This window comes from Hemiscyllium ocellatum, chromosome 44, assembly GCF_020745735.1.
Source record: "Hemiscyllium ocellatum isolate sHemOce1 chromosome 44, sHemOce1.pat.X.cur, whole genome shotgun sequence".
Lineage (NCBI taxonomy): Eukaryota > Metazoa > Chordata > Chondrichthyes > Orectolobiformes > Hemiscylliidae > Hemiscyllium > Hemiscyllium ocellatum.
This window is the reverse complement of record NC_083444.1, coordinates 5926804-5954150: the sequence shown is the minus strand read 5'-3', so window position 1 is coordinate 5954150 and position 27347 is coordinate 5926804. Positions and strand designations below refer to the sequence as shown.

The 27347-nt window shown below is 50.7% G+C and overlaps 1 protein-coding gene across 2 annotated transcripts in view; it reads right to left on the bottom strand.

Moving 5' to 3' along the window:
• trappc14 (trafficking protein particle complex subunit 14) overlaps nucleotides 1–27347 on the bottom strand; it is a 69122-nt gene that overhangs the window by 27371 nt on the left and 14404 nt on the right. For both annotated transcript variants that reach the window (XM_060854743.1, XM_060854744.1), the window contains exons 2-6: nucleotides 13448–13543; nucleotides 11293–11422; nucleotides 9882–9968; nucleotides 6505–6625; nucleotides 5109–5256 (exon numbers count right to left, since the gene is read on the bottom strand). In XM_060854743.1, the coding sequence (XP_060710726.1) occupies nucleotides 5109–5256; nucleotides 6505–6625; nucleotides 9882–9968; nucleotides 11293–11422; nucleotides 13448–13543 (582 nt within the window). The remainder of the gene's footprint in view (nucleotides 1–5108; nucleotides 5257–6504; nucleotides 6626–9881; nucleotides 9969–11292; nucleotides 11423–13447; nucleotides 13544–27347) is intronic.

Genomic DNA, 27347 nt, shown 5'->3' with positions numbered 1-27347 from the left:
GGGCAGGTTAGGGTGGATTGGCCGTGCTAAATTGTCCCACAGTGCCCAGGGATGTGCAGGTTAGGGTGGATTGGCCGTGCTAAATTGTCCCATAGTGCCCAGGGATGTGCAGGTTAGGGTGGATTGGCCGTGCTAAATTGTCCCATAGTGCCCAGGGATGTGCAGGTTAGGGTGGATTGGCCGTGCTAAATTGTCCCATAGTGCCCAGGGATGGGCAGGTTAGGGTGGATTGGCCGTGATAAATTGTCCCATAGTGCCCAGGGATGGGCAGGTTAGGGTGGATTAGCCGTGCTAAATTGTCCCATAGTGCCCAGCGATGGGCAGGTTAGGGTGGATTGGCCGTGCTAAATTGTCCCATAGTGTCCAGGCATGTGCAGGTTAGGGTGGATTGGCCGTGCTAAATTGTCCCATATTGCCCAGGGATGGGCAGGTTAGGGTGGATTGGCCGTGCTAAATTGTCCCATAGTGCCCAGGGATGTGCAGGTTAGGGTGGATTGGCCGTGCTAAATTGTCCCATAGTGCCCAGGGATGTGCAGGTTAGGGTGGATTGGCCGTGCTAAATTGTCCCATAGTGCCCAGGGATGTGCAGGTTAGGGTGGATTGGCCGTGCTAAATTGTCCCATAGTGCCCAGGGATGTGCAGGTTAGGGTGGATTGGCCGTGCTAAATTGTCCCATAGTGCCTAGGGATGGGCAGGTTAGGGTGGATTAGCCGTGCTAAATTGTCCCATAGTGCCCAGGGATGTGCAGGTTAGGGTGGATTGGCCGTGCTAAATTGTCCCATAGTGCCCAGGGATGTGCAGGTTAGGGTGGATTGGCTGTGCTAAATTGTCCCATAGTGCCCAGGGATGTGCAGGTTAGGGTGGATTGGCTGTGCTAAATTGTCCCATAGTGCCCAGGGATGTGCAGGTTAGGGTGGATTGGCCGTGCTAAATTGTCCCATAGTGCCCAGGGATGTGCAGGTTAGGGTGGATTGGCCGTGCTAAATTGTCCCATAGTGCCCAGGGATGTGCAGGTTAGGGTGGATTGGCTGTGCTAAATTGTCCCATAGTGCCCAGGGATGTGCAGGTTAGGGTGGATTGGCCGTGCTAAATTGTCCCATAGTGCCCAGGGATGTGCAGGTTAGGGTGGATTGGCCGTGCTAAATTGTCCCATAGTGCCCAGGGATGTGCAGGTTAGGGTGGATTGGCCGTGCTAAATTGTCCCATAGTGCCCAGGGATGTGCAGGTTAGGGTGGATTGGCCGTGCTAAATTGTCCCATAGTGCCCAGGGATGTGCAGGTGAGGGTGGGTTGGCCGCGCTAAATTGTCCCATAGTGCCCAGGGATGTGCAGGTTAGGGTGGATTGGCCGTGCTAAATTGTCCCATAGTGCCCAGGGATGGGCAGGTTAGGGTGGATTGGCCGTGCTAAATTGTCCCATAGTGTCCAGGCATGTGCAGGTTAGGGTGGATTGGCCGTGCTAAATTGTCCCATAGTGCCCAGGGATGGGCAGGTTAGGGTGGATTGGCCGTGCTAAATTGTCCCATAGTGCCCAGGGATGGGCAGGTTAGGGTGGATTGGCCGTGCTAAATTGTCCCATAGTGCCCAGGGACGTGCAGGTTAGGGTGGCTTGGCCGTGCTAAATTGTCCCATAGTGCCTAGGGATGGGCAGGTTAGGGTGGATTGGCCGTGCTAAATTGTCCCATAGTGCCCAGGGATGTGCAGGTTAGGGTGGATTGGCCGTGCTAAATTATCCCATAGTGCCCAGGGATGTGCAGGTTAGGGTGGATTGGCCGTGCTAAATTGTCCCATAGTGCCCAGGGATGTGCAGGTTAGGGTGAATTGGCCGTGCTAAATTGTCCCATAGTGCCCAGGGATGGGCAGGTTAGGGTGGATTGGCCGTGCTAAATTGTCCCATAGTGCCCAGGGATGGGCAGGTTAGGGTGGATTGGCCGTGCTAAATTGTCCCATAGTGCCCAGGGATGTGCAGGTTAGGGTGGATTGGCCGTGCTAAATTGTCCCATAGTGCCCAGGGATGTGCAGGTTAGGGTGGATTGGCCGTGCTAAATTGTCCCATAGTGCCCAGGGATGTGCAGGTTAGGGTGGATTGGCCGTGCTAAATTGTCCCATAGTGCCCAGGCATGTGCAGGTTAGGGTGGATTGGCCGTGCTAAATTGTCCCATAGTGCCCAGGGATGGGCAGGTTAGGGTGGATTGGCCGTGCTAAATTGTCCCATAGTGCCCAGGGATGGGCAGGTTAGGGTGGATTGGCCGTGCTAAATTGTCCCATAGTGCCCAGGGATGTGCAGGTTAGGGTGGATTGGCCGTGCTAAATTGTCCCATAGTGCCCAGGGATGTGCAGGTTAGGGTGGATTGGCCGTGCTAAATTGTCCCATAGTGCCCAGGGATGTGCAGGTTAGGGTGGATTGGTCGTGCTAAATTGTCCCATAGTGCCCAGGGATGTGCAGGTTAGGGTGGATTGGCCGTGCTAAATTGTCCCATAGTGCCCAGGGATGTGCAGGTTAGGGTGGATTGGCTGTGCTAAATTGTCCCATAGTGCCCAGGGATGTGCAGGTTAGGGTGGATTGGCTGTGCTAAATTGTCCCATAGTGCCCAGGGATGTGCAGGTTAGGGTGGATTGGCCGTGCTAAATTGTCCCATAGTGCCCAGGGATGTGCAGGTTAGGGTGGATTGGCCGTGCTAAATTGTCCCATAGTGTCCAGGCATGTGCAGGTTAGGGTGGATTGGCCGTGCTAAATTGTCCCATAGTGTCCAGGCATGTGCAGGTTAGGGTGGATTGGCCGTGCTAAATTGTCCCATAGTGTCCAGGGATGTGCAGGTTAGGGTGGATTGGCCGTGCTAAATTGTCCCATAGTGCCCAGGGATGTGCAGGTTAGGGTGGATTGGCCGTGCTAAATTGTCCCATAGTGCCCAGGGATGGGCAGGTTAGGGTGGATTGGCCGTGCTAAATTGTCCCATAGTGCCCAGGGATGGGCAGGTTAGGGTGGATTAGCCGTGCTAAATTGTCCCATAGTGCCCAGCGATGGGCAGGTTAGGGTGGATTGGCCGTGCTAAATTGTCCCATAGTGTCCAGGCATGTGCAGGTTAGGGTGGATTGGCCGTGCTAAATTGTCCCATAGTGCCCAGGGATGGGCAGGTGAGGGTGGATTGGCCGTGCTAAATTGTCCCATAGTGCCCAGGGATGTGCAGGTGAGGGTGGATTGGCCGTGCTAAATTGTCCCATAGTGCCCAGGGATGTGCAGGTTAGGGTGGATTGGCCGTGCTAAATTGTCCCATAGTGCCCAGGGATGTGCAGGTTAGGGTGGATTGGCCGTGCTAAATTGTCCCATAGTGCCTAGGGATGGGCAGGTTAGGGTGGATTAGCCGTGCTAAATTGTCCCATAGTGCCCAGGGATGTGCAGGTTAGGGTGGATTGGCCGTGCTAAATTGTCCCATAGTGCCCAGGGATGTGCAGGTTAGGGTGGATTGGCTGTGCTAAATTGTCCCATAGTGCCCAGGCATGTGCAGGTTTGGGTGGATTGGCCGTGCTAAATTGTCCCATAGTGCCCAGGGATGTGCAGGTTAGGGTGGATTGGCCGTGCTAAATTGTCCCATAGTGCCCAGGGATGGGCAGGTTAGGGTGGATTGGCCGTGCTAAATTGTCCCATAGTGCCCAGGGATGTGCAGGTTAGGGTGGATTGGCCGTGCTAAATTGTCCCATAGTGCCCAGGGATGTGCAGGTTAGGGTGGATTGGCCGTGCTAAATTGTCCCATAGTGCCCAGGGATGTGCAGGTTAGGGTGGATTGGCCGTGCTAAATTGTCCCATAGTGCCCAGGGATGTGCAGGTTAGGGTGGATTGGCCGTGCTAAATTGTCCCATCGTGCACAGGGATGTGCAGGTTAGGGTGGATTGGCCGTGCTAAATTGTCCCATAGTGCCCAGGGATGTGCAGGTTAGGATGGGTTGGCCGCGCTAAATTGTCCCATAGTGCCCAGGGATGTGCAGGTTAGGGTGGATTGGCCATGCTAAATTGTCCCATAGTGCCCAGGGATGGGCAGGTTAGGGTGGATTGGCCGTGCTAAATTGTCCCATCGTGTCCAGGCATGTGCAGGTTAGGGTGGATTGGCCGTGCTAAATTGTCCCATAGTGCCCAGGGATGGGCAGGTTAGGGTGGATTGGCCGTGCTAAATTGTCCCATAGTGCCCAGGGATGGGCAGGTTAGGGTGGATTGGCCGTGCTAAATTGTCCCATAGTGCCCAGGGATGTGCAGGTTAGGGTGGATTGGCCGTGCTAAATTGTCCCATAGTGCCCAGGGATGTGCAGGTTAGGGTGGATTGGCTGTGCTAAATTGTCCCATAGTGCCTAGGGATGGGCAGGTTAGGGTGGATTAGCCGTGCTAAATTGTCCCATAGTGCCCAGGGATGTGCAGGTTAGGGTGGATTGGCCGTGCTAAATTGTCCCATAGTGCCCAGGGATGTGCAGGTTAGGGTGGATTGGCCGTGCTAAATTGTCCCATAGTGCCCAGGCATGTGCAGGTTAGGGTGGATTGGCCGTGCTAAATTGTCCCATAGTGCCCAGGGATGGGCAGGTTAGGGTGGATTGGCCGTGCTAAATTGTCCCATAGTGCCCAGGGATGGGCAGGTTAGGGTGGATTGGCCGTGCTAAATTGTCCCATAGTGCCCAGGGATGGGCAGGTTAGGGTGGATTGGCCGTGCTAAATTGTCCCATAGTGCCCAGGGATGGGCAGGTTAGGGTGGATTGGCCGTGCTAAATTGTCCCATAGTGCCCAGGGATGTGCAGGTTAGGGTGGATTGGCTGTGCTAAATTGTCCCATAGTGCCCAGGGATGTGCAGGTTAGGGTGGATTGGCCGTGCTAAATTGTCCCATAGTGCCCAGGGATGGGCAGGTTAGGGTGGATTAGCCGTGCTAAATTGTCCTATAGTGCCCAGGGATGTGCAGGTTAGGGTGGATTGGCCAAGAGAAACGCAGGGTTACACAGGGACAGTGTTGGGGAGGTGTGTTTGCGTGAACGAGTGCGACACTGTTTTGAGGGTCAGTGCAGAGCCAATGGGCCGAGCAGCCCCTCTCCGCAGCGTAGGAAGTCCACGACGGTCGGAGAGTGGGCGGCCTACCTCCTTGGTGTCTGGCTGTGGCCTCTCGTTGACCTGGAGCTGGAAGAGGAAGGCCTGCTCCTCCAGGGCACTGAGCTTCGTCGGGAGGCGGCTGGAATTCCCGCTCATCCTGCAGAAGGACGCCACGCACACGTCCCCCGACTGGTGGCTGCGGGTGTCAGCAGGCGAGGGCGGGGAGAGCGGGGAGAGAGAAAACCAACAGCAGAGAAACCATCAGCACAGAGAGCGACACGGAGTACCACCAACCGATACTTCGACAGGCAGTGTTACACCCCTCCCTCCCTCTCTCCCCAGGACACATTATCCAACCGTGGCATGAGACCCCAGGCCTTAGGAGCAGCAAAGGGAGGCTCATCCAGGACGGTATTGAAGGGTTAGGGTGTTAAAAAGAGGGAAGGAGAGCTGGAGGGGTCTGGGAAGCTGGAGGGACAGCTGCTGACAGGGCAGCGACTGGAATCGAGGACAGGCAAGAGGTTGGAACGCATGATTTCGGAATCTGAAAACAGCTGCACGGTCAGATCGGGAGCCAGCATACATCAGCGATGATAGAAAATGGGCAGCAGCAAACACGTTAGGCTCCAGGGCAGCTGAGCTCACTCCTCCTCCATTCACCCCCCCTCCCCCCAACCTCAGGGTTCAGGAGAGTTGCCAGGGTCGAAGGGTTTGAGTTACAGGTAGAGGCTGAACAGGCTGGGGTTGTTTTCCCTGGAGCGTCGGAGGCTGAGGGGTGACCTTATAGAGGTTTACAAAATCACGAGGGGCATGGATAGGGTAAATAGGCTTTTCTCTGGGGTGGGTGAGTCCAGAATTAGACGGGCATAGGTTTAGGGTGAGAGGGGAAAGATACAAAAGGAACCTAAGGGGCAATGTTTTCACTCAGAAGGTGGTCCGTGTATGGAATGAGCTGCCAGAGGAAGTGGTGGAGGCTGGTACAATTACAACATTTAAGAGGCATCTGGATGGATATATGATTAGGAGGGATATGGGCCGGGTGCTGGCAGGTGGGACTAGATTGGGTTGGGATATCTGGTCAGCATGGACGGGTTGGGCCGAAGGGTCTGTTTCCATGCTGTACGTCTCTATGACAAGCACCAGCCAAGCAAATACCTGACCCCCTGATCGGTTTGAGAATTCTTCACTCACCCCACGGCACCGATTGGGTGGGCAATGAATACAGGTGCACACAGCCCCCCAGAACCAATCGAGGATGTGGGGCCGGCGTGGACTGGTTAGAAGGAAGGGTCCGCTTCAGTGCGGTGTGACTCGATGCCTCTCTGATTTGCATGGTCCAGCCACTCAAGTGTGTACCAATTGTCAGAGACGCCCCCAACCCACCCGTTCCCCCAGCCCCTTCGTAAATCCCAGCAAGAGAAGACAGATGAGGAGCAGTTCTCACCAGACATTGTCCACGAGCAGCACCGAACCATCCGGCATCATGGGCAGGTAGCTGGCGTTAAAGTTTGGCAAAATCCGGACGTCCTGAATGGAGAGTTCCTCCTGAGAGGAGGTGTTTAACACTGTCGGAGGGGGGAGGAAGAGAAAGCAGCCATTTCAGCGTCAGGCTGAGACATGACAGCACTGCTGCTGCACGGACAGCACCCCGTCCCAAAGGGGAGCGGCTGCAGGAGGCCACTCGGCCCCTTTACAGCCTGCTGCCCCGGTCAGCTCCACCTGGGCCTCGGCGCCCCCTCGACATCCAAATATTGACCCAGAAGTGACAGAGCTACGGGGGGTGGAGAAGCCGGAGACCCTCCGCGGGAAGAGACCAGAGGTCACCCGCGTCCCTAAATGGCCCAGCACTCACCCCGAGGGTGTGCGCCCCACACACAGCCACCCGCCCAGCTCTCGACGCATCCGCCACCCCCACCCCCCAGCAAAGGGGTGCTGCCCCTCTCAGCCCTGAACCCAGAAGGATTTTTATATCTTTCTCTGAACCTGGAAGCAGTTACTTTGCGCGGAGGTCAGGTCAGGGGGACGGCGAGACCTCTGTTCTGATCTCAGTTGCGACAGAGCAGAGGAGGGAGGGAGCTGGGTACGGGTCAGGAATAAGACACACAGCGTGACCCGAATCTCCAACCGAGCGTGGCAAGTCGCTGAACTGAGCTGGAGTCGAATTCGGTGGGATCTCGGTCAATCGATGTGGAGCTGGAGGAACACAGCTGGTCAGACAGCATCTGGAGAGCAGGTTTGGGCCTGAAACCCTTTGCCAGGGCTGGGGAGGGTGAGGGGAGCCCAGCAGGAAGGACAGAGGAACCTCGATGATACACACGACACAGGCGGGCAAGTATTCCATTCAGTCCATCCAATGCTGGATAACAGTCAGCCGAGCTTCGGGACTTTGCCATCCTGTTCGGATAATCCGAAATGTGGTTAACGGAATGCCGGATAATCGAGGTTCCCTCTGCAGTGGGAGGGCAGGTGGGGTTGAAGGAAGGGTAGGTGGGATGGTAGGGGGGGGGATTGGTCACTGGGAAGGCTGGAGTGGATAGGTGAGTAGGAAGATGGACAGGTCAGGTCAGGGAGGCGAGGGCTGGATGGAGGACGGAGGGAGTTTGGAGCTGCTGAAGGCAGGGTCTCAGGCCTGGAACGTCGACGTTCCTGATCCGCGGATGCTGTCTGACCAGCTGTGTTACTCCAGCTCCACATCGACTTACTCTGGCCAGGAGCATCTGCAGCCGTTACGGACTCCACGTTACGCTCCCTAGGGTTGTGCATCTGGAATTTGGGAAGGTAAGGGGCTGACTTGATCAAAGGTTTTGAAGACATTAAGGTGAACGGAACGGGTGGATGGAGATTAAAAAAACTAGCTGTGCGGGTTTGGAAAGGCTGTGGCTGGGGACGGACTCCAAACCTTCGAGTCGGACCTTTCAGGGGTGAGACACCAGAAAACAAAGGTGGGTGTGTATGGAGACAAGGAGAAACATCTCCAGCCAGAGAGTGGAATTCACTGCCACTGAAGGCTGTGGAGGGCAGGCCAGTGAGTATATTACAGACCGAGATAGATCGGTTCTTAAGTACCGAAGGGATCACGGGTTACAGGGAGAAAGTGAGAGAATGGGGTTGAGAAAACTTTCGAGGAGAAAGTGAGGTCTGCAGATCAGAGCTGAAAATGTGTTGCTGGAAAAGCGCAGGAGGTCAGGCAGCCTCCAAGGAATCCTGAAGAAGGGCTCATGCCCGAAACGTCGAATCACCTGTTCCTTGGATGCTGCCTGACCTGCTGCGCTTTTCCAGCAACACATTTTCAGCTGAGAAACCTATCAGCCATGATTGAGAGGCGGAGCAGATTGGATGGGCTGAAAGGCCTAGTTTCTGCTCCTGCGTCTTATGGGGAGAGGCTTGGCGATGTTTCCTGCAAATGGCACTAAGTGCTGGATCTACGGTTGATGTTGAGGCTGACAAGATTGTATTGCTCATTGTAGGGACGGGGACCAAGATGAGGAGGTGGGGTTCGGTTACGCATTGACCTGGCTCCGAACGATTGCCGAGTTAGGCTGGAGGGGACGAACAGATTCTATTATTCATGCCCTCCATCATTCCCTGGCGTCTCTGGGACTGCTGACCTCAAACTGGAAACAACTGCATGGATGAGGAGATAAAGGAGGTGAACACGCGAAACACTGGACTGCCGGTCCAATGACAGCAGGGCGCCCTGCAGTTAGCGACGGCTTTTGGCTTGTTTTGCGCTAACCCTTGACCCCCACCAAATAAGTGGCTGTTGGAGCTGCCTTCGTTCAGGTGAGAGGGGCTGAGGTAAATGACTGTGTTCACGACTGAGGTATTGTTAGAGAGTGGATGGTTAGCAGCTGGGGAGAACAGCATCGAAGGAGGAGTCAGAGGTTGAGTACAGGAAGAGGAAGGTGTTGTTGTAGTTATCCATGGCCTCAGTGAGGCCACATCTAGAATACCGAGTGCAGTTTTGGTCACCTTTTCTGAGGAAGGGTGCTCTTCCTCCCAAGGGAGTGCAGTGGAGGTTTCTCAGGCTGATACACAGGGATGGCGGGACTGACGGATGAGGAGAGATTGACGAGGTTAGGATTGTTTTTGCTGGAGTTCAGACGAGTTGGGGGGGGGGGGGGGGACTCTCAGAGAGACTTTTGAAATCCTAACAGATGCAGGGAGGATGTTCCCGATGGTGGGTGTGTCAGGAACCAGGGGTCACAGTCCAAGAATTCAGTGGGTGGACCATTTGGGATGGAAACGAGGAGATATTTCTTCACCCAAAGAGTGGCGAGCCTGTGGAATTCATGACTGCAGGAAGGAGTTGATGCTAAAACACTGAAGCATTCAACAGGCAGCTAGATATAGCACTTGGGGCGAATGGGATCAAAGATAATGGGGAGGAAGCAGGATTAGGCTGCTGAGGTGGATGATCAGCCGCGATGGTGATAAATCGAGGAGCAAGGCCAAATGTCTTCCTCCTGCTCCTAATCTTCTACGTTTCTATATCGGATCTCGATGACTGGCGGAGACGTAAAGGAGTGGGAACCTGGAAGCTCTGGTCCGAGTACGGAATACTCAATGTCAGATTTAGGATGTATTAAATAGAAGGACTCATTCAGTCCTCTGACTGCATCCTGAAGGTCATAGCAGAGAAACCAGGGCACGGCAAGGTGATGTTTGAAACGCTGAATGCTTCCAATGGATTTGGTCCTAGCAGTGTGGAAGATAATGTCTGTGGCACCTCGGCACTGAGACTGCCCTTGGCCAGTGTTCAAGGAGATGTTCCTGCAAAGCTGGACCAACAAACCCTGCAGAGTGGACTGACGCTGTTACCTTTCAGAACAGTCAGCTGTTTCCCCGAGATGTTAAGTTGTCGACACTTCACTGTTGGAGGCGGCAGCACCGTCAGCAACGTACTCACTGCAGGCAGAGAAAACGGAGAACATGAAGGGTTTTCCCGCCATCCAGTATATCGACACCTCTCGCCACCTCGAAAGCTCCTGTTAGACCTACTCGACAATCTCTGCTTCAAGCTCACAGTTTCCTGACCTCTCCTCACAGCTGAACACCCTCGTGCCTGGTAAACTTCCTCTGTTACCCTAAGGCTTCACAGTCGCCCTGAAAGTGAGAGATTCAGAACTGACCCACAGCTGAGGCCCAGACACGGCATTCAGCAAAGCTTTACACAATCTCTCTCGCTGTTTCTGCTCTTTCCCTTTTTGGTTACAGCTGGGGAAAACAAAGACAGGCTTCATTTCTATTTGCCTTGCTCTTGTCTGAACATGTACACAAGAATGAGGGATCTCAAAGCGAGCCATAATTCAGGCGCTTCCTTACCCTCCTGCATTGTTCAAAATCTTTGAGCACCTTTCTCCTGGGTGCAGGTTGTAAAACAGTCTCCTCTGAATGCCACTCTAAAGTTCTGTACGGCTAAGTGGGCAGCTCAACTGACAACCCACTAGAAATGTAGAGACCAAGGGTAACAGAAACGTAGATGAGGGTGCTGGAGCAGACAGACTGAGACAGGGGCAGAGGCAGCGTATTTTATTGTGGGCAGGTTTGGTCTCCTAGTCTGAGGAAGGACATTCTCACTGCTGAGGGAGTCCAGCGAAGGTTACCAGACTGATTCCCGGGATGGCGGGACTGACGCATGAGGAAAGGCCGGATCAACTGGGCTTGTACTCGCTGGGATTTAGAAGGATGAGGGGGGGTTCTCATAGAGCCATTTAAAATCCAGAGGGAATGGACAGGCTAGATGCAGGAAGAACGCTCTGATGTAGGGGGATGACCGGAACTAGGGGCATCACCTGAACTGGGGGGGGGGGGGGGGGGGGGGGGGGGTGGATCACAGTCCAAGAATAAGGGATAAGGTTATTCGGGACGGAGATGGTGAAGAGTTTCTTCATTCTCAGAGAGTTGGGAACCTGTGGAATTCTCTCCCACAGGAAGCTGATGGGGCCAGTTCACTAGAAATAATCAAGAGGGAGCTGGACAGGGCAATTACAGCTAAAGGGATCGAGGGATCACGGAGGGGTCGAGGGTTAACAGAGGGATCGAGGGAATGGGATACTGAGATTGCATGACCAGCCACGATTATATTGAATGGTGGAGCAGGCTTGAAGGGCCTGAACTGCGCTGTAATGTTCTACGTTGTAGGTTCCTGCTCCTTTTTCTATGTTTCTACCTTCCCCCTTTACCCCCTTTTATGGTGTTATATGGTCGCTTCAGCTGCCGTCAGACATACCTTGAGCTTTGAAGCCACTCTGATCTTCCCGGAAGGTTTGGGAGGGGCTCCGGTTCTGCAGGATAGTCAGGTAACCGTGCTCCCTCACCTCGGCTTTCTCCCGGTCTCTCTTCCACACCGTCACGATGATCTGCAATCGAGGAGATGCTTCAGGGAGGCTGCAGCACTTCACAGGAGCGAATGGCACGGAGGGTGAGGGGAGAGAACCGGGAGGGGAGCAGAGATGTGTGTGTGGGAGAGAGGGTGTGAAAGGGAGAGGGCAACAGGGGTCAGACAGTGGTGGAGAGGTGAGTGAGAGGAAGAGGGGGCAATGGGGAGGGGGGGAAGAGAGGAGCAAGTTGGGGGGAAGGGGAGTGGGAGAGAGGGGAAGGGAAGCGTGTGGGGGGGGGGGGAAGGGGAGTGAGGGGGAGGAGAAAGAGGAGCGAGGGGGCAGAGGGAGGAGAGATGGGGAGTGCGAGAGAGGGGAAGGGGAACAAGAGAGCATTTTCCCCTGACAGGGAATGAAAGCTCAGGAGGAAGGAAGACATCAGGCAAGTGTAAGGTGTTTATTCATAGAAACCAGTTAAAGCAGGGAGGGGGCGGGCCAAAGGGTCTTCCTTCAATCATGCCTCAAGGTAGGAACTCAGTTATTTGCTTCATCTTTGGCTCAGATCAGAAGATAGATTAATGATACATTCTAACTTGTACATTAAAAAGCAGTATTTTTATACACTTCTGTATTACTATAATCACACACAATGTGGTTACAGCCCTTGCCTCCTAATCCATGTACAGGATCATGTAAAATACTGAATCAATGATGGGCGTCCCTATGGGCAGCCTCATGACCTCATGGTGTTTAACAGGCAATATAACCTCTGGGCCTTGGGATCTTTCTATGCATATTAATCATTCATATTCTAATGTTAAATGCAACACTTCTTCAGACCTTTCAGGCTGGCTTTATCTGTAAGACTGGTGGAATTGTTATTTATTAGCTCCATGCCCTGTCTTTATCAAATTCAGTTATTCCTCATATTTCCCACTGACCTAATTATGTGTAAAAATACAAAAGACAGTTAGTTTTAGCTAGTTGCTCTAAGATTTGTAACACTGATTTCTGTTACCAAGTTAGTTATAAAGTGTTAAAGTCACATAACTAACTCTACTTCAGCAGTTTGTGGTTAATGGGCTGTGAACAACCTGACTTAATTAGAGTGGTGCTGGAAAAGCACAGCAGGTCAGGCTGCGTCCGAGGAGCAGGAAAATGGACGTTTCAGGCAGGAGCCCTTCATCAGGATTTCATACGAAGGACTCCTGCCTGAAACGCCGATTTTCCTGCTCCTCGGATGCTGCCTGACCTGCTGTGCTTTTCCAGCACCACTCTAATCTCTAGCATCTGCAGCCCTCACTTTCGCCCAACAATCTGATTGGTTCAGCATATAAAAAAAAGCCATTTCCCTCATGCTAGTTAACTTCACATCTGGATCAAAATGGTTTTCCTTTAACACTTTTACTAAACTTTGGTAAGATGTATAGATGTTTAAACGTTGAAACCTACCTCCATGATTCTAAATCATCTTTAACTAGAATCTATTGATTTTTAACGTTCTGAGTCACTCTAAAGAAATACTATAACTTTAGCTGTCATTCTGAGGGAGTTAATCTTGCATGTGGTGTTCATTCATTTACTGGGACAATTATTCTTTCATGACAGAAGGTCGGGGATGGTCGCTTGTCTGTATGATGCAATGCTGTTATCCAAAACTGCTCAGAATAGTGTACTTATGGCCGTGGAGTGGTGCTGTTCAAAGATGTTCTTGTTTTCTTTAACTAAAGACTGGAACAGACTGTTACTCTTGTTTATCTCCCCTCAGCCATCTTCTGTTTGAATTTTAAGGTAGGCTGCCTCTCTTGTCTGTCGGCCATTTTGAATTCTAAGGTAGGCGTTTGTCTGTCGGCCATTTTGAATTCTAAGGTAGGCGTTTGTCTGTCGGCCATTTTGTATGAGCCACATGGGCTACTCTATTCTGGACAGGTATAGACCAGCCCCTGAACATTGGTGGTGGTGGGGGAGGGATACATTTCTGAGGAGTGAGTGAGAGACCTGCACATATTCAGAAAGACGGGCTGGCTCTGACACGCACCCAATCTCGCAGACAATTAAGTCTCTCACCTTTGCCTTTATGGTTCCAACCGGTAACTTGTCCAGAGCCACCGACAGCGGAAAGATAACTTCATCGTTGTGAATTATCGGCTCCTCCACTGTAGCCTGGAGAACGAGAGAGACAGAAACTCTGAGATACACAGGCCCCACAAGGCACGCTGCCATTTCTGCACCATAGCAAGGGCATCATGAAAAGACATTCGGACGTCATTCTGCAGCACAGAACTCTTGAACGTTGCTGGTAACATGACTGAAGCTTTCAGTCTTGCCTTCATCAGGACATGGGCAAGAATGCCAAACTTCAAACCATTTGCATGTCGAATACTCATATAAATCAGGAGGAGGGTGTCCTCAAAACTGCTCTGCAGTTTGATAAAATCTGCTTCTTACGCTTTCCCTGATGACAAGAAGTTACACTGATGCAATCATTTAAAAATTGGCATTCTTGCATTTGTCCTGATGAATGCAAGACAAGCAGCTTGGGAAGCATGACACGATGGATGTAGGTTTGCTCGCTGAGCTGGAAGGTTCATTTCCAGACGTTTCGTTACCCTATTAGGTAACATCTTCAGTGGGCCTCAGGCGAAGCAATGCTGAAAATTCCTGCTTTCTATTTATATGTTTGGGTTGGTGATGTCATTTCCTGTGGTGAAGTCACTTCCTGTTCTTTTTCTTGGGGTGGTAGATGGGGACTAACTCGATGTATTTGTCAATAGCGTTCCAGTTGGAATGCCATGCTTCTAGGAATTCTCGTGAGTGTCTCTGTTTGGCTTGTCCCAGAATGGATGTGTTGTCCCAGTCTAACTAGTGCCCTTCCTCATCTGTATGTAAGGATACTAGTGAGAGAGGGTCATGTCGTTTTGTGGCTAGTTGGTGTTCATGTATCCTGGTGGGTAGTTTTCTGCCTGTTTGTCCAATGTAGTGTTTGTTACAGTTCCTGCACAGTATTTTGTCAATGACATTAGTTTTGTTTGTTGTCTGTATAGAGTCTTTCAAGTTCATTAGCTGCTGTTTTAGTGTGTTGGAGGTTTGTGGGATACCATAATGCCAAGGGGTCTGAGGAGTCTGGCAGTCATTTGAGATGTCTTTGATATAGGGGAGAGTGGTTAGGGTTTCTGGATGTGTTAGTCTGCTTGTTTGGGTTAGTTGCTGAGAAATTGGCAGACTGTGTTCATTGGGTACCCGTTCTTTTTTAATACGCGGTGTAGGTGATTTTCCTCTGCTCTTTGTAGTTCCTTTGTGCTGCAGTGTGTGGTGGCTCGTTGAAATAATGTTCTAATATAGCTTTGTTTGTGGGTGTTGGGATGATTACTTCTGTAGTTCAGTATGTGGTCAGACTGAAATGACTGCCAGATTACTCAGACCCCTTGGCATCATGGTAACCCACAAACCCACCAACACACTAAAATAGCAGCTCATGAACTTGAAAGACTCTATACAGACAACAAACAAAACTAATGTCATTTACAAAATACTGTGCAGGAACTGTAACAAACACTATATTGGACAAACAGGCAGAAAACTAGCCACCAGGATACATGAACATCAACTAGCCACATAACGACATGACCCTCTCTCACTAGTATCCTTACATATGGATGAGAAAGGACACCACTTCGACTGGGACAACACATCCATCTTAGGACAAGCCAAACAGAGACATGCACAAGAATTCCTAGAAACACAGCATTCCAGCTGGAACTCTATCAACAACACATTGACTTGGATCCCATTTACCACCCCCTGACAAAAAGAACCGGAAATGATGTCACCACAGTAAATGGCGTCACCACAGGAAATGACATTACCTGCCCAAGGAAACCTAAACATAAATAGAAAGCGGGCCTTAGCACCAGTGCTTCATCCGGAGGCTCACTGAAGATGTTACCCAGTATGGTGACGAAACGTCTGAAAACGAACCTTCCAGCTCAGCGAGCAAACCTACATCCAGAACTTCAACCTGAGCTACAAATCTGCTCAAAACCTGCTAGCATGACATGGTTTCCAACATATTTACAGGGCAGAAGAGAAAGGACACAGGAGTGGGGTGAATCGGTGTCAGCAGGGAGGCTGGGATAAATACCCTTCTGCTATGCTTCAGCATTCTGACATTCCATACACAACCTCCAAGATGAACACCGACAATAACAAAAACTCCAACTACTTCAGCAAAGGGAAAAGGAATCAAACTTGCATTTCCAGATGACCTCAGGACATTTCCAAAGTGCTTCACAGGGTAATGAAGCTGACAAATGCTGGGTTTGAGTCCCACAGCAGGAGCCCCTCATACACAATTCCTTCCAGTCCGGTGCAGTGTTATTGAGATGCCAGGCTTGGAACAAGATATTAAACTCAGACCCAGCCTGCGAAATCCCACCCCTGTGGAGGGTCGTAGTTTCTCGTGTTCAGGCTAACATTCCACTTCCCACTTTGTTCTCTCCCCCCACCCTCAACCAATGCCAAAACAGCTTGGTCCACTGGAAACCACTCATGGCTTACCCAAAAACAGTGCTAAGCAAATGAAACTTACCTTTCTGATTGATTAGATTTTACCAATATGATCATTTAGAATAATACAGCATGGAAACACAGACCCTTCGGCCCAATCAGTCCGTGCGACCATATGCCCAAACTAAACTAGGCCCATCTCCCTCCCAACCTTCCCTATTCAAATGTCTTTTAAAAAGGTTGCAACTGTCCCCACATCCAGCACTTTGTCTGACGGTTCAGTCCATATACAAACCTCTCGCTGTGTAAAAAACAGTCACCCCTCACATCCTTTTTAAACCTTTCTCCTCTCCCCTTAAAAATATGCCTTAGTTTTGAAATTTCCACCTTAGGGAAAAGACTTTTGTTATTCATCTTATCTGCGCCTGTCATGACTTTATCAAGTCACCCCTCAACCTCCTACGCTCCAGTGAACAAGTTTCCAGTCCAATTTTATATCTCAGACCCTCCAGACCTGGTGACATCCTGGTAAATCTTTTCTGAACCCTCTCTGGTTTAATACACCTTTCTTCTAACAGGGAGACCAGAACTGGACACAGTTCTCCAGACGAGGCCTCACCAATGTCCTGTACAACCCCAACATGACGTCCCAACTCCTGTACTCAAAGGGCTGAGCAATGAAGACAAGCGTGCTCAATGTTCCCTTAACCAGCCTCTCTATATGTGACACAAACATCCAAGAACGATGTACCTGAATCCCTCGGTCTCTGATTTATTTGTGCTCTCAAAAAGGATCCCATTACAGCCTTTCCAAAAGTGTACAAATTAGGGAAACCACAAAGAAGATTCCAGCACAGGAACAGGCCTTTCAGCCGATCCAGATCCTCTATCTAAAGCTGCTGCCCATTTTCTAAGAATCTGTATCCCTCTGTTCCCTGCCTATACAGGTATCGGTCTAGATACATGACGCTACTGTGCCTGTCCCTACCAACTCTGCTGGCAACGCATCCCAGGCACCCGCCACCCTCTGCGGAAAGAACTTTCCACGCATAGCTCCCTTACACTTATCCTCCAAAACACAGGGCCAATTGCAGGAAGGGAGACGTTTATCAATTACCTAAAGTCTCCAAACCTCCAGCGTGCTTTATTTCCTGACCTGTCCCATTTCCTCGCAACATTACAGCAGTTTCGGCCTCGCTACAATATCGAGAGGCCGGAGGTTTCGTGAACTGACCAGGCAAAGTAAGTTGGGGAGGCTTTTAAGATGTTGTCCCACACTATACGTGGCACTGGCTCCTGGGGTTAATCTGTCCATCGGCCTTCACTGTTTTGTGCCGATGAACAAATTCCCCTTGAGGCCCACAAATCGAAAGCAACTGCGGAAACGGGGCTCTTTCAGGGAAAGCCAGCCTTGTGAATCTGTCCAAACGTAATGGGAGGTTATCCCCTTTGGTAGCGAAAAACAGGAAGGCAGATTCTTACGTGACTGAGAAACAGGAAGGTGCAACAAGACCTTTGTACAGCAGCCACTGGCAGTGGTATACTTTATGGTAGCGAGAGGATTTGCATATTGGAGCAGGGATATCGTGCTGCCAATGTACTGGGAGGAGAAAGTGAGCTGGAGATCAGAGCTGAAAATATGTTGCTGGAAAAGCGCAGCAGGTCAGGCAGCATCCAAGGAGCAGGAAATTCGACGTAAATTCAGGAAATTCCTGAAGAAGGGCTTATGCCCGAAACGTCGAATTTCCTGCTCCTTGGATGCTGCCTGACCTGCTGCGCTTTTCCAGCGACACATTTTCAGCTCTGCTATTGTACTGGGCTTTGGTGAGATCCCACGTGGAATATTGGGAGCGGTTACCTGAAGGAGGATGCTCTGGAAAGGGAAGGAACGCAGCGAAGGTTGATTCCTGGGATGGCAGGACTGACAGAGGGCAAGAGACTGGATCGGTTCGGACTATATTCACTGGGGTTCAGAAAACTGAGGGAGTTCTCGTAGAAACCTATCACGGTCTAACAGGGCTAGGCAGGTTAAATGCAGGAAATGGTGTTCCTAATAACCGGGAAGTGCAGAAGCAGGCGACACCGGGGATGAAATGCCTTCATCCAGAGCGTGGGCAGCCTCTGCCACAGAAAGTGGAGGAGACCAAACCATGGAATGCTTTCAAGGTGGTGGTAAATATAGTTCTTAGGGCAAAAGGGGTGAAAGGATACAGGGAGGAAGCTCAAACAAAGTGCTGTGTTGGAAGATCACCCATGGTCTCTCAGAACGGCAGAGCAAGCTCAAAATGGCCGACTCCTGCTCTGATCTCTGTTTTTTTTTTAACCAAAATAAGATAAAATCATGAGGGGTATAGATAAGCTAAGTGGAAAGCGTCTTTTCCCTAGGGTGTGGGATTACAAGATTCAGGGTCATATTTTTAAGGTGAGAGGGGAGAGATTTTAAAAAAAAGACACGAGGGGCTATATTTATTTTACATGGGGATGGTTCGCGGGTGGAATGTACTTCCTGAGGAAGTGGTGGACGCAGGTACAGTTACAACGTTTAGGGGACATTTGGATAATTATATAAATAGCTGAAAATGTGTTGTGGTTAAAGCACAGCAGGTCAGGCAGCATCCAAGGAGCAGGAGAATCGACGTTTCGGGCCAGAGCCCTTCATCAGGAATGAGGAAAGTGTGTCCAGCAGGCTAAGATAAAAGGTAGGGAGGAGCGACTTGGGGGAGGGGCGATGGAGATGTAATAGGTGGAAGGAGGTCAAGGTGAGGGTGCTAGGCCAGAGAGGTCAGGAAGAAGATTGCAGGTTAGGAGGGCGGTGCTGAGTTCAAGGGAACCGACTGAGACAAGGTGGGGGGAGGGGAAATGAGGAAACTGGAGAAATCTGAGTTCATCCCTTGTGGTTGGAGGGTTCCCAGGCGGAAGATGAGGCGCTCTTCCTCCAACCGTCGTGTTGTTATGGTCTGGCGATGGAGGAGTCCAAGGACACTTTAACTCTCCCTCCCACTCCACTGAAGACCTTCCGCCTGGGAACCCTCCAACCACAAGGGATGAACTCAGATTTCTCCAGTTTCCTCATTTCCCCTCCCCCCACCTTGTCTCAGTCGAATCCCTTGAACTCAGCACCACCCTCCTAACCTGCAATCCTCTTCCTGACCTCTCCGCCCCCACCCCACTCCGGCCTATCACCCTCACCTTGACCTCCTTCCACCTATCACATCTCCATCGCCCCTCCCCCTAGTCCCTCCTCCCTACCTTTTATCTTAGCCTGCCTGGCACCCTCTCCTCATTCCTGATGAAGGGCTCTGGCCCGAAACGTCGAATTTCCTGTTCCTTGGATGCTGCCTGACCTGCTGCGCTTTTCCAGCAACACATTTTCAGCTCTGATCTCCAGCATCTGCAGACCTCACTTTTGACTCGAATTATATAAATAGGAAAGGTTTGGACAGATATGGGCAAAGCGCGTGATTGGGGGGAGGATGTGGGTGCGGATGCTGGCGGGATGGTAGATAATGACGAGGGAAACCCTATCACTGTTGTGGGAGGCAAGTGTGGGGGGGTGAGGGCGGAAGGTGGGTCAGATCCGGTTGAGGACAGCAGCCCTGGGAACACCTCAGCTGAGGAGGAAGGCAAATGTTTCAGAGGCTCCCTTGTTGAAGTTGGCCTCACCAAGACAGAAGCAACAGAGACGGAGGAACTGGGAGAAAGGACTGGAATCTTTACAGGAAGCATGGTGTGAGGATGTACAGTCCAGGCAGCCATGGGAGTCGGTGGGTTTATCGTGAATATTAGTGGCTAGTCTATCCCCAGAAATGGAAACAGAGGTCAAGGGAGGAGTCAGAAATAGACCAGGTGAAAGTAGGGCAGGGTGGAAAATGGAAGAGAAACCAATTAACTTCTCCAATTCTGGGTGAGAGGGGGAAGCAGCACCAATGATATCATTGCTTTATCGGAGAAAGAGTTGTGGGAGGAGGCTGGAATAGGACCCCACAAAGAGGCAGGCATCACTGGGGCCCATGCGCGTACCCCATGGCCACCCCTCAGGCCTGAGGGAAGTGAGGGGAGTGAAGAGAGAAGTTGTTGAGGGTGATGAGGAGCTCGGCCAAGTGCAGGAGGGTGGGGAAGACCAGAGAGCCCGGGGGACAATCCTGCTGGGAAACGGACATGGAAAGGTGGGGGGTGGGCAAGGACAGGGAAATGGGAGAAGGAGATGGTGGGGAGATGGGGAGGGTGAGGACGGAGGGGAGGGAGGGGAAGGGATAGAGGAAGAGGGGAGGTGGAAAGAGGGGAAGGTTTGGAGAAGGAAAGAGGTAGAGATTAAGGGAATGAAGGGAGGCACAGAGAGAAAGAAAACCAAACGCAGCAGTGAAGGAGTGAAGGAGCAGGAATGACAGGAGACTGAAAGCTTCAGAAGGGAAACAAACAAATGAACATTTAATCCGTTAAACATATCATCACAGCCACTAGCTGTCTAGTCAGAAAACAGCTGCAGGACAGGAGAAGTGTAAAGCTGGCAAGAACAGCGGCTGTTCAACATGAAACTAAATCCTCATGCTCTGCTCGGTCATGTCTGAGGCAGAGGATAACCCCAGACTGAGAGGGTAATACAGTACCAGGGTCAGGACAGCTGGGAACTGGAGCCCGATGTTATTCACAAGAACTTGCACCAGGCTGCTTCCGAACAGACACAGCAATTTAAAGAACGCAAGATTGCAAAACAGTAATTATGATAGATTGCCACCAGAGGATGGCTGTTGATATACGACCGATTCAACACCACTGTGATGGGATCTGTCTGGGAAGATTAATCTTCTCAAAAATAAAGACTGTGAAGGTCAAGCCTTTCGTAACTTGACTATTTAAAGTGATCTGAGCTCTGCACGGTCTCTGCAAGCACTTTCAAGTGAAACAATCTCTTTCGGACTCTCTTGGGTTACGTCCTAAGGACCGAGGAGAGACATGCTATACCACGCTGCATTAACCTGGTTCTTAAAAAAAAGGGCTGCAGCACAGCATTTTCTGCACCGGTCTCAGAAACGTGCACCACCTCTTCCCGAGGGGTTGAGATGCCGAGTGACGAGGTGAACAACACGCAATGCATGTGTGAAAACGGGCCAGCGCAGAATGCTCCGAAGAACCATGACTGAGTGGGCACAACCAAAAGGTTTTCAGTCCATGGAGAGAGTCGTGGCCCATGCCTGGCCCCACCTTTGCTCGTGACTGACTCGATTTGCACAGAGGTTCTCAGGATTGTCATGGTGCAGGAGGAGACCATTTAACCCATCATGCCTGCACCCACTCTGCTATCCACTGCCAGTCTCCTGCCTTTTCCCCATATCCCCTGCACACCGTTACTATCTGAGTAAGCTCTCCAACGCCTCAATGGAACCTGCCTCCAACACACTTCCAGGTGAAAGCTGAATGGCTGTTTCTCTTGCCAGCAGTTTAATCTCTCCTACCCTGCTGCTCTTTTTCGGCGAGACAGATGAAGGAGGAATTGGCTGTGACGACATGTTGAACAGATTAAATGTTAATTTGTTTTTTTCCCCCTTCCTCAAGCTTCTCTGGTTTCCAATCTCCTGTCATCCCTGTTGATTCCCTCCTTCCGTCTTTTTCTCTTCTCTCCCCACTCCCATCCTTCACCCTCCCAATCTCCCCCCTTCTCTCTCACATTACCCTTCCTTCGTTCACACATCACTAGACGACCAAATGGTCGATCTCTGCTCCTCGTTATGGAGATCTACTGAAAACTGGAAGTAACTCAGAATCCCTACAGAGTGGAAAGAGGCCATTCAGCCCATCAAGTCTGCACTGATCCTATGAAAAGCACTCCACCCAGACACACAACTCCATCCCAAGACTGAAACCTACATTTATCATGGTTAACCCAGCTCACCTTCATATCCTCGGACACAAGGGGCAATTTAGCATGATCAACCTGCCTAACCTGCACATCCCTGGGCACTATGGGACAACTTAGCACGGCCAATCTACCCTAACCTGCACATCCCTGGGCACTATGGGACAATTTAGCACGGCCAATCCATCCTAACCTGCACATCCCTGGGCACTATGGGACAATTTAGCATGACCATTCCGCCCTAACCTGCACATGCCTGGGCACTATGGGACAATTTAGCATGGCCAACCCACCCTAACCTGCACATCTTTGGACTGTGGGAGGAAAGCGGAGCACCCAGAGGAATCCCACGCAGACACAGGGAGAATGTGCAAACTCCACACAGACAGTTGCCCGGGGGTGGAATCGAATCTGGGTCCCTGGTGCCGTGAGGCAGCAGCACTAACCACCGCGCCGGCCCGTTAGTTCAATTTTCCCTTCGGAGAAATTCAACTGGAATCCTACACAAACTCCAACAAGCGCCAGCAGCCCTGGGGGTGTTGTCAGACATAGCCCGTGGACCTGTGCAAGGAACGAAGTCTTTAGATCATTTAAATAGAAAGATACCAACACCTGGCATACTCCACAACACAAAACAGAGCTGGGCACAGCCAATCAGAAACACACTGACATGTGTGTAAATAATAGTCTTCAAATGTAATTCGCGATTGGTTTGAAATGCAGGAGAGTTGTGCAAGCCTGTCCCTCAGCAGATGGGATGGGCTAAGATTTATTACCCAATTCCTTTCAACAGAGCTGGGGGAGGGGAGAGAAATACTGTAGTCATTTGGTTTGCAGAAGTAAATGCAGCAATGCACCAACAATTCTGCACCAAAATAAATTACACAAAGAACGCTGTCTGCTGCAGAACTAGCATCAGTTAATGAGCATTAAGTTTCTGCAAAATGGATTACACTCCAACATCACTGCTGTCCAAGATCATTAGTAAACACTCGACATTGCACTGGGGTCATTTCCATTGGCTATTCCCAGTACATACATTATACAGCTTCGTGACAAATGTTACAGGTCACATTGGAAGATCAGTAATCAGTCACGTGGAGAGAGGTGACTCAACACTGCAAATGCTCATTTACAATTTCAAACGCTTCCCATGTCACTTTCTCGAGTTTGATAATCCCACTTTGTTCAGAACCTCAATCTGAACATGAGAATAAGCTGATGCCTGATGACAGGCTGGGAACAGGTTCAGGATTCAGACTGCTCCTGCTCGCTATCTGACCCACTGTTAGGCAAAGCTGCACTGTCGATACTTTTGAACCAATCTGCTCGGAGGCAGCTCTGGAGTGGATGGGACTTGACCCTAACGAGCTCCTGGTCCGGGGTAGAGACACTACCACCGCACCACAAGGGTGCACGATATGACCTCACTCTGGTCTCAGTCAGTGACCTCGCACATTGAAGTGTGGGGCTGAACAGTCAATCAAAAGCAGGGCAGTAAAATATCGGTTTGCCCCCAGACTTCGCTCTGCAGATCCACAGCACCACTGCAGCCTTCCAGTGTGCACCAGCTCCTGCCCACATGTTGCCATATCCCATGCAGGGTAAAAACAAGGACTGCAGATGCTGGAAACCAGAGTTTAGATTAGGCAGTGGTGCTGGAAAAGCACAGCAGGTCAGGCAGCATCCGAGGAGCAGGAAAATCGACGTTTCAGGCCTTCATATCCCATGCAGTCCACTTCAATTTCAAGCCCCTCCTGCATGAGGTACCCTTCTCCACTGGCCCTCTGTGATCCCTTGCTCTGACTTTAAGTGCTCTCCCACAGGGAGCCTGGGCCTACCACCAACTAGGCCCCAGGCTCAAGCTTTTGCTCCATAAAGCTCTCCAACCCCCACCCACCACCACCTCTTCCTACTGAATGCTCTTTGAGGAACACAAATGCCAGACTATGACCATCACCCCTTAACATTCAGTGGCATTACCATCACTGAAACCCCTACCCCCACCACATCCTGAGAGTTACTGTTGACCAGAAACTCAACTCGACTAACCACATAAACGCAGCAGCTACAAGAGCAGGTCAGAGGCTGGGAATCCTGCAGCGAGTAACTCCCTGAAGCCTGTTCCACAGGTCGGGAATGCGAGCGGATACTCCCCACTTACCTGGATGCGCCCCGGCTCACTGACATTCCCACCCTCTTGGCTCCCCGACCTTCCCCCGCCCTGACTCTCGGAGCCACCTGCCCCCTCCCCCCAACTCTTCAATCTTCCCAACTCTCCAACCCTTCCGCACCCTAACCTGCCGTAACCTCAAACAGTAAAATGGCTGCCAATGTTCTAAACATAAATCACAAAGTTGAAGTAGCGTTTTGCAGCAGATTAAAAGCAGATAATCCCAATATAATATGTTTAGCTGTGATTTGTAAAGGTGCAACCGAGGATCTGAATTGCAGCTGCCAATCTGCTGTCCACTAGCGTCCAACAATATTCATGCAAAGGGTTTGGATGATTGGTGGCTGAAATGTATATTCTTAAGGGAACCAGCAAAACAGATCGAAAAGAAGTGTAGACCTTGTCCTTAATGAAACCAGAATTTGGAACTTGCCCACTTGTTGCCCGTGGGAAAGACAGGTATTGTCAGCCACCCCAGTCTTGTTGGGTCAAGGGGGTCTGTTTCCACACTGTCGGGAATCTAATCTAAGAAAGGGAAAGCCATCATCGTACCCCCTCCCCTCCCCCCGCAAAGGACCAGAGGCTGCTCTCTCTCTCTAAGGTGGTGGTTTAACCTGAGGGTTCATGGCGATGGGACAGAGTGAGAAGTCAGGAACCTGAGCAGGCGCGGGAATCGGACCCACGCTATTGGTGTGGCAAACCAGCCATTCAGCCGACACTCTACATTTACATAGCGCCTTTCGACAAAGGAAGAGCTTCCCGCGGCTCTTTGTGGGAGCGATTACCAAACGAGGCTGGACACTGAGCCACACGAGGAGACGTTCTGGAAAGGTGACCAAAAGCTTGGTAAAAATCACACAGCACCAGGTTATAGTCCAACAGGTTTAATTGGAAGCACTAGCTTTCGGAGCGACGCTCCTTCATCAGGTGGTTGTGGAGAATAAAATCGTAAGGCACAGAATTTCTAGCAAAAGTTTACAGTGTGATGTAACTGAAATTATATATCGTAAGATCAATATATTGATAGGTCTCTCATCTTTTCGAATGACCACGTTGATTGCTGAATAAAGCTGGTGGACTATAACCTGGTGTTGGGTGATGTTTAATTTTATACACCCCGGTCCAACACCTCCAAATCAAAATCTTGGTGGAGGGTATCAAGGCACTGTCAAGCAACCGTAACTAATCAGAGTAGATTTAAAAGGCCAAATTGGAGTCCCTGCTCCAACAGATGGCAATAGACAGATTCAGGGCAGTGAAGGGGGCCTGGTCAGTGCTCTGACTGGGACAGAGCCAACTGTATCTACTGCAAACCCAATTGCAATTGTCTCAGGAAAGCACATCATCAAAGACCCCTCCCAGCCTGCTTATACGGTCTACTGTCAGGCAGGAGATATGAAAGTTTGCATACATGATTCAAGACCAGCTTCCTCCCCACTGTTATCAGACTTCTGAATGGACCTCTTTCACGTTAGTTCTGATCTCTCTCTCTCTGCAGCTATAACATTCTGCCACCCAGATGACCTTTGTACGGTACGACCGGTCCCTCCAGCACACAAGACAACACTTTTCACAGTACCTCAGTACACGTGAAATCAAATCAATGTCAGATGGAAAGATTTACAAGGATGGTGCCAAAACCGAGAGGTTATAACAACGAACCTATAAATGGAAAAGAGTCACTAATAAACCCCCCAGGAAAACCCTCTTTACCCAGGCAGTGCTGAGGAAGTGGAACTCTCACCACAGCGAGCAGTTGGGGTGGAGAGCACAGACGTATTTGAGGGGAAGCTGGATAACTACACACAGCAGAAAGAACTAGAAGGGAGGAGATAAGGTGAATAGTCAAGGTCTTTCCCCCAGGGTAAGGGAGTGCAAAACTAGAGGGGAGAGGGGAAAGATTAAGAAAGGACTTTTTCACACAGAGGGTGGTGGTGGATAGAATGAGCTGCCAGAGGAGGTGCGGGGGTGGGTACAGTTACCGCATTTAAAAGGCACCTGGATAGGAAGGGTTTAGAGCGAAATCGACCAAACGCAGGCGAGTGGGTCTAGCTCCATTTGGGAAACCAGGCTGGCATGGAGGAGTTGGGCCGAAGGGTCTGCTTCCATGCTGTATGACGTAGTAATAAGGTAAAAGAGGACACGGAGTACAGACACCAGCACAGACAGAAGGGCTGAACGGCCTGCTTCTGGACTGTATACCCTGTTTAAAATCTGATTGAAGATTTGTAGCTCGGGTGTCCGTTGTTGTGGTTCTGCTCGCCGAGCTGGAAGTTTTTGCTGCAAACGTTTCGTTCCCTGGCTAGGGAACATCATCAGTGCTGTTGGAGCCTCGTGTGAAGCGCTGCTTTGATGTTTCTTCCGGTATTTATAGTGGTTTGTTCTTGCCGCTTCTGGGTGTCAGTTTCAGCTGCAGTGACCTGGACACCACATACAAACTACTACAGCTGAAACTGACACCCGGAAACGGCAAGAACAAACCAATATAAATACCGGAAGAAACATCAAAGCAGCGCTTCACAGGAGGCTCCAATAGCACTGATGATGTTCCCTAGCCAGGGAACGAAACGTTTGCAGCAAAAACTTCCAGCTCGGCGAGCAGAACCACAACAATGTATACCCTGTGCTTGGCAATCTGATGCCAAGCCACAGAACAAGAAAAGGTGGGCCAGGCTGAGAAGCAGGAGTTGGTTGTTCCAACCTCCCCTCCCTCCAGTGAATACTGAACAGGATATTCTATTCAGCTGCTGTGTGCTTGAAGCATCGCCCGAACCTCGATTAATAAAATCACAGCAACGCTGAAAACTGCACAACGGTATCAGTCATCAGTGAGAATCGCCATTCAAGGTGTCTCTTTTGAATACTTCAAAAGATCATTAAAAGTTATTTATTTGACGAACAATAACAGGTTGGTGACGGCGGAGACAGATTCCACACGGGAATTTGGAAAAATACTTGGGGCAGGAGCAGGCGTGGCTTGATACTAACTGAACAGCTCTCACAAAGAGCTAGTTCAGACACAATGGGCCAAATGGCCTCCTTCAGTGTTGCACATGGAGGCGGTGGTGGCCTAGTGGTATTTTCACTGCATTATTTATCCAGAGACCCAGGTAATGTTTGTGGACCCAGGTTCAAATCTCGCCAAAACAGATGGTGGAATTTGAATCCAACAACAATTTGGAATTAAGAGTCTAAATAACGAGCAGGATTCGATTTTGGGGGGAAACCCATCCAGCTCATTAACATCCTTTAGCATTTCTTGTTCTGTGGGTTTGCATCGGATGACATTACTCAGGATGCACGGCACAAAAACGGGCCGTTCAGCCCATCAGTCTGTGCTCCATGTCATTTTTCATCTTATGATAGAGTCACACTGCAAGGAAACAGACCCTTCGGCCCAACCCGTCCATGCCAGCCAGGGTTTCCCATGTCAT